Raw genomic sequence first — 6,450 nt, forward strand, 5'->3', positions numbered from 1 at the left:
TGCGCCGGGCTGGGGAGACCCGCGTTCCTGGACAGCAGGCGGGCAGATGGCCGTGCAAGGGAGAGGAGCCGACGGACCCAGTGTCCGCCCGCTCGCCCCGCCCCTGTCACCACGGCTGCCAGTCTTTGCGGGTAGACCCTGGACCACGTCTGCGAGGTCGCTCTCATTTGGCACTCGGGGAGACTGAAGCCCAGAGGGGGAAGGGGGCCTCTCTCAAGGTCACGCAGCGCATCGGCAGCGGGGCTAGAGGGTGACCGGGGCTCCCATCGGGTCCCCTTCCCGAAAAGGACTGAAGGGAGAAAGGATGGACAGGTGGATGGGCGGAGCCCCAGGCCGCAGGGCCGGAGGCTCCAGGCCCAGGATCTTAGTCAATTCCTGGTCCTCAGGTCTGCTACCGCTGCCACCGCCCCCCCTTCCGCCCCGGCTGGAGAGGGTGGCCCCCCTGCACCCCCTCCAAACCTCACCAGTAACAGGAGACTGCAGCAGACCCAGGCACAGGTGGATGAGGTGAGTGTGGGGGTTGTGAGTGGGAAGCAGCATCGGAGGACCTTGGGGCTGACGGACATGTATGGGGTCTGTGGGTCTGTGGATTTGGGGTGAAAGACATGCCATGCCCTATCCCTGTTGCGCTGTGAGCACAAACTTAGAAGAGCTCTGGGATGTTAAAAAGCTGTGCTAGCCCAGGGTGTGCCAGCCTGGGCAGGTGTGCTCTGGTGATGGACAGGTTGTCTGAGGCTTAGGGTGCTACTGTGATATCTGAGATGTCTGGCTGCCAGCGTACCCCTGATCTGTGCTCCTCGAATGTTTCCAGGTGTGCCAGACATGTTCTGTGTATGTTCTTGGCATGTTAGCCTGGCAGCATCAGGGTATATGTTCCATGTGTGACACAGTGGGCACATGTCGGAGAAGTGCCTCCCTTGAGGCGGCCTTTGGCATGCACCCCATCTCGTGGCCCCTCCCCCAGGTGGTGGACATTATGAGGGTGAATGTGGATAAGGTCCTGGAGCGGGACCAGAAGCTCTCAGAGCTGGATGACCGCGCAGACGCACTCCAGGCGGGGGCCTCCCAGTTTGAAACAAGTGCAGCCAAGCTCAAGCGCAAATATTGGTGGAAAAACCTCAAGGTAAGGGTAGAGGCAGGGAGGAGTACTGTGGGGTGAATGAGGAGGATGTCATGGATTGTCTTACTGACCTTTTTTCTCACCCCAGATGATGATAATCTTGGGAGTGATCTGCGCTATCATCCTCATCATCATCATCGGTGAGTGGGGGCAGGAGTGGCCAGGGCCCTTTCTCTGGAGAGGTTTTCCCTGTGAATTCTGGGTTTTGAAGGTCATTAACCTAGTTTTTACTTTTCAACAAAAAGACTTATATAGCTGCTAATGGCAGTCCTGAGTCATCTTTTAAGATTTTAGAGACAGGAAAGCTAGTGGGCCCCAGTGTTCCATTGAGGACCCTTTAGGCCAAAGATCCTGGTCTGGGAATCCTGGAATTGGGTAGAAGATGACAGAAAAGACCTAGGGGCTTAAGATATGACCAGGAAGCCAATTACTCACTATGTGAGCACTTGTAGTCTTACTAAGAGGGTGTATCCCCAATGCCATACCATGGAATTGAAGGAATCCATCTGTCCAGCCCCTTTGTTTTGCAAAGGGAGAAACTGAGGCCAGGAGAGGGAAAGGGACATCAGCCAGCTGGGGAGCGGGGAGGATTGGAATAGGGCCAGGCCTGACACACTGCTTTCTTTCTCTTTCTCTGCCCCCTCTCTTTCTCTTTCTTTTACCCTCTCTCCACAGTTTACTTCAGCACTTAAATCCCTGAGGAGTCAGCCCTGCCTAGAGAAGGGCCTCTCCCCCACCCCCAGCCGTTCCTCCACCTCTCAGCCATATCTTTCAGCCCCCCTCCCCTGGATCCGTGTGTGTGTGTGTGTGTCCGTGTGTATGCCCCCTGTAAATAGCCAGCTGTTATTTATACATATATAATATTATATATATTTGGTCTGTTTGTAGTTTTATTACTAGAAGATTTTTCCGGTTGTCCTTAACGCCCCTTCCTGAGGTTCCTATCATCTCCTCTCTCTCCTTCCCTTTCCCTCTCTTCAGACCAGCCCCAAGTCCCTTCATTTGCATCTGCTATGCAATAGTCCCTCTTCTCTCCTTCTTCCTCCTTTAACTGATGCCCCATGCCTCCCCTCCATGCAAAATCCCCCCAAACAAAAAGCACCTGTCCAGGCCTCCTTAGGTGCATCTTTGCATCCATTGGTAGGTTCTGAGACTGGCCCTTCTTGGTCCTAAGATTCCCAAGGTTTGGGAGCTTCCAGTATGTTAATTAGCATACATTTGCATACCGACAGCCTTTTTAAAAAATTTAATTTTAGTTGTCACTCTTTTCTCAACCTGTGTTTCTTTCTTTCTTTCTTTCTTTTTTTTTTTTTTTGGTACTGGGGATTAAACTTGGCTCCTTTAGCTTGCAAGGCAGGCGGTGGAACCATTGAGCTAAATCCCTGGCCCAGCCTGTGTTTCTTTTTTACTGAGGAGTTAGTACCTATTGGTCCCTGTATCACACTTTCATTTGCACGACATTACTTGCAGGTGGAGGGGAGCCTGGGCTTTTAGAGAACCAGACCGTCTGGTTCCCAGAATTGCCCCCTCCCACTCCTCTAGTCCAGTTTGCCTCTCCTACCCCCATTTCCCAAACCTCTTGTATCCTCCTCCCCCCGCCAGCTGGTGTGTAAGTGTCTTGGAGTTTAGTGTGCTGTGATGGACCAATAATTCTGCCACTTGGGGTTTCTCCCTACATTCCTGCTCCCCAGTTTTCATGTGGGGCACTCAGTTGACATTCCCGTGGGGTCTCCCTCCCTCCCATCTGCCTGAACCACCTCCTCCTCCCACCAGGAGAGTTGGGGGTTGGCCACAATCTGATTTCTTTTGGGAGGGGTGGCTGCCAGTATGTGTGTGTGGGGGTCATCACTGCCTTGGGGAGGAGTGGCGCAGGGCAGAGAATCCCCCCAGTTCCTGCCTAAAATCTCTGGCCTCATCCCTGTTGGAGGTTGGACTGAAAACCTTTCTTCCCAATTTGGGGCGTGTTGCCCCCATCACTGCCCAGCTCCTCTGACTGCCCTTCTGTATTCAGGGTGGGGGTACTAGTCACTGCCAATGTGTGTACGGGACTTGCTGGATGACAGGGATTCTTGCCCCTCTCCAGGGCTGTGCAGCCTGGGGGGTGGGGGTGGGGTGGGGAGAGCTGTCCTCTCATTAGGTGAAGTGACAGAGCAAAGGTCTAATGTCTTTTTAAATGGCACAAATTTAGGGGTCTGAGGATACAGTCCCTTAACCTGCCACTGGAGGGGGCCCCCAATCTCTTCCTCTCACACTCCAGGTTTTCTGTGTGGAGGGGGAGCAGAGAGATCTAAGTTGTGGTGTGAAAGGGTAGGAGAGATGCTGGGGGTGGGGGTACTGTGTTCTAGACCCCCCCATAATATCCCAGTGTCCCCTGCCTTCCCTCTTCCCTCACCCCCATGCCCCCAATTCTGTGGCGCATCCAGATTGTGAAAATGTACAATAAATGTGTAATGAGTAACCAGCTGGTGTCTGTTCTAAGATTCTTCTTATTAATGGGAAGGGTTACAGGGAAGTTGAAAACATAATTGCAAAGGATCTGGGCTTTGCAGGAGAAGACCCTGACCTTGGATAGTACAAAGTGTGATTCCTAAAGTGGCCATGGTGGGGGCACCATGGTAAATGGGAAGTGTAATGACCCCGCACATCCAGCCTGGTGAACCCTGCAGTATGGGCTTCCCAGTCCTTCATTCCCATTCTTTGCTGCGTTGTGCTTCTGGTGTTGACTCCTCTCCTAGATTTAGCGCCAAGATGCTGTACTCGCTCCTGTGATCATTCCTCCTAGGTCTGAAGTCGGTAGCCATTAAATGACATTTTTCCCCTTTTGTGCTTAGCACAGTGCCAGCATCTAGAGGAATTGGTTAATATTTGTTGAAAAAATCCACATGGATACCCAGCAGATTATGGCATGGGGTTGACTAGATAGTATCCTACCCTTGCACTCTGTGCTATGACTTGTGACACCAGATCCTACCCAGAATTCCTGTAGCCTCCAACTTCTTGATGTACCATCCCCAGGCACTGGGTGAGTCATAGGCTTGACCTCTTAGGGCTGCAGCAATGAAGATCCAGTAGTACAGGAAAACTAGTAATATTTCCCTAACCTGCTAGCCCCTAAGACTGCTAGGGATGCTTTTTAAAATAGGTTTTTCAGCCTCATCCCTGGAGATTCCAATTCAGCAGTCCTAAGGGCACAGGTAATTCTTGTAGTTAAGTACACACTATAACTTCCACCTATTTCAAGGACTTGCCTTATGCTAGGGCTTTGTGCTTTTTAATTTCTGAATCCCTGAAGACTTAGGGATTCTTTCCATAGTACTTAGGACACACCTTCAATATGGTGTCAGGAATCCAGGTTCAAATTTTAGCCCCAATAATGACTAGCGTGATAATTCGGGCAGATTATTTAACCTCTGGATCTCAGTGTCATTTGTGGTGGTGTGGGTAGTGAGACAATCTCTTTGAGGCACAAGAAACACTCCCGGTAGCGGTAGCTTCATCGTCATCAGGAACTAAACTGTAAAGACCAATTCACCCCAACAGTGTCTTCGGCTCTGGAGCATCAGTGATGTGTGTATGTGGGGGTTGGTCCAGGGCCAGAGGCTCGCCGTTTCACTCTCAGATCTCCGCGTAGTGTCCCCACCCACGCTGTCGCCCCTCACTTCTGCGCTTGCGTGTAGGTCAAACTTGATGCGCCTGCGCAGACTCCGCAGTCCTGGGTAAGTGTCGTCAAGGAAAATCCCCAACTTTTGGGTAAACAAGTTGCCGCGTGAGGCTGCCGGCACGTGTCCTCTACATCTCTGAGTTCGCTCAGCCTATGAGAAAGCTTGGGGGACAGGCCTGGCTTTTGCGCCACGGATCTAGGCGGGTCGGGGTTGGTCCTAGCAACCAGTAAGAACTTCAGAATTGAGTGGGGGCGTGGCTTCCGGTCAGACTTCCAATCGTCGCGCTGGGGCGGCCCGTCCCTCACGTGTATCTAGCACTACCGGTTGTTATGCAGACCAATGGGAAGAAGACTGAGACCTGAATTCCCAATGGAAGCTTTGCGGAGGCTGAGCGGCTGCACGCGGCGCGGGGCATGGGTTGGCTTCTTTAACCCAATAAATTTTGGGGGCGGGGCAGCTCGGACGGTAGGCGGACCTGGAGGAGTCTTCGGAGGAGCTACCTTAGTCCCAATCGCGAAGAAATCTGGCTTCTGCTTGCTCTGCAAACGGTAAGTGCCCAACGGGGAGAGTTCAGAGGCGGACGATATGGGTTTTTCCTGGGTTCTGTGGGTGTGTTAGAAGGAGTGTTAATGGAGTGAGGGAATCATGCGAATGTGCGATCACCTGATGGGAGCTCTGGTGATTGTGGAGAAAAAGGACTGCGAACTCAGCTCTAGAGGGATGGAGTTGAGTTACTGACATCAGATCCTTTACCATCCAGGAGTGCTGGACCGATTCTTGGGTCCAGAAGCCCTCAGCGACCTGAAGGAGCCCCTGCTCCTGCGGAGTTACTGGGAGCTGGTGGGTGTGCCAGTCCGTGGTTGAGGTTTGAGAAGGTGCCTTAAGCACGTGGAAGAGGCAGAGGTTTGGAGGCTGGAGGGAGACTGGTAGGACAGGTAGGAGGGTGCAAAAGTGTTGGCGTGGGATTTTAGAAACGGTCGTGTGCTGATTTGGGTGATGCAGAGCCAATCTCATCATGGCTCTGGATGTCTTTCTTATGTGTAAAGGGGATGATTTGGGTCTCAGAGACAGGGGAGAACAATTGTTGGGTTCTGAGAGGAAGAACCCTCTTCCTAAGCTGCTGGAGTTGGGGAGGCTCCAGGAGAGTGCTCTGGTATCTATACAAATGGCCTGGGATAAGGTGAAGCAGTGAAGTGAGGTTCCTAGGAAATCACGTGGGCTGGGGGCTACTAGGGTGATTTCAAGGACTTTATGAGCATTTGAAGATGGCTATGATGAACGTATGGGGAGTACAAAGAGTCTCAAATTAGCCCAAGCGCGAGAGAGGTTGGATGGAGTCTGTGTTCCAGGTGTTAAACTTAGAATCAGCTGGATATTTGGGAAGGCCAGGTTTGCCAGTGCTGGAATGCATCTTAGAGGTTGGGTAACAACTCAGGGGTCCCTGAAGGGTTTGAAGCCAAAGACAAGCCATCATTAGAGATTAGATATGAACCCTTGGCCCCATGGGTTATGAGGCAGATAATTCATGTAAGTTTAGAGAGCCTTAGTTGTCTTCCATGGAAGAGGGGCAATAATACCCATCTTGCAGGATTATTCTGAGAATTAAATAAAATTAATGTATGCTAAGTGCTTAGCACAATGCTGGGCTATATATATATATATATATAT

At 51.7% G+C, this 6,450-nt stretch overlaps 2 protein-coding genes and 1 long non-coding RNA gene across 3 annotated transcripts in view; 2 read left to right on the forward strand and 1 right to left on the reverse strand.

The window, feature by feature from the left end:
* Vamp2 (vesicle associated membrane protein 2) overlaps positions 1-2,208 on the forward strand; it is a 4,740-nt gene extending 2,532 nt beyond the window's left edge. The window contains exons 3-6 of the mRNA XM_010615020.1: positions 136-507; positions 965-1,123; positions 1,209-1,260; positions 1,796-2,208. Of these exons, the coding sequence (XP_010613322.1) occupies positions 136-507; positions 965-1,123; positions 1,209-1,260; positions 1,796-1,812 (600 nt within the window). The 3' untranslated portion in view covers positions 1,813-2,208. The remainder of the gene's footprint in view (positions 1-135; positions 508-964; positions 1,124-1,208; positions 1,261-1,795) is intronic.
* A 1,181-nt stretch (positions 2,209-3,389) lies between these two features.
* On the reverse strand, positions 3,390-4,594 carry LOC117285855. The gene is made up of 2 exons (XR_004516944.1): positions 4,448-4,594; positions 3,390-3,965 (listed from the first exon to the last, which is right to left on the reverse strand). It is a non-coding gene; the product is annotated as an uncharacterized LOC117285855 (long non-coding RNA).
* Positions 4,595-5,163: 569 nt separating this feature from the next.
* The window catches only part of Per1 (period circadian regulator 1), a 15,273-nt gene continuing 13,986 nt past the window's right edge, over positions 5,164-6,450 (forward strand). The window contains exon 1 of the mRNA XM_010614930.3: positions 5,164-5,330. The gene's annotated coding sequence lies outside the window, so the exon portion shown is untranslated. The remainder of the gene's footprint in view (positions 5,331-6,450) is intronic.

This window comes from Fukomys damarensis, unplaced genomic scaffold (genome assembly GCF_012274545.1).
Source record: "Fukomys damarensis isolate Sample0158 unplaced genomic scaffold, DMR_v1.0_HiC HiC_scaffold_13, whole genome shotgun sequence".
NCBI lineage: Eukaryota > Metazoa > Chordata > Mammalia > Rodentia > Bathyergidae > Fukomys > Fukomys damarensis.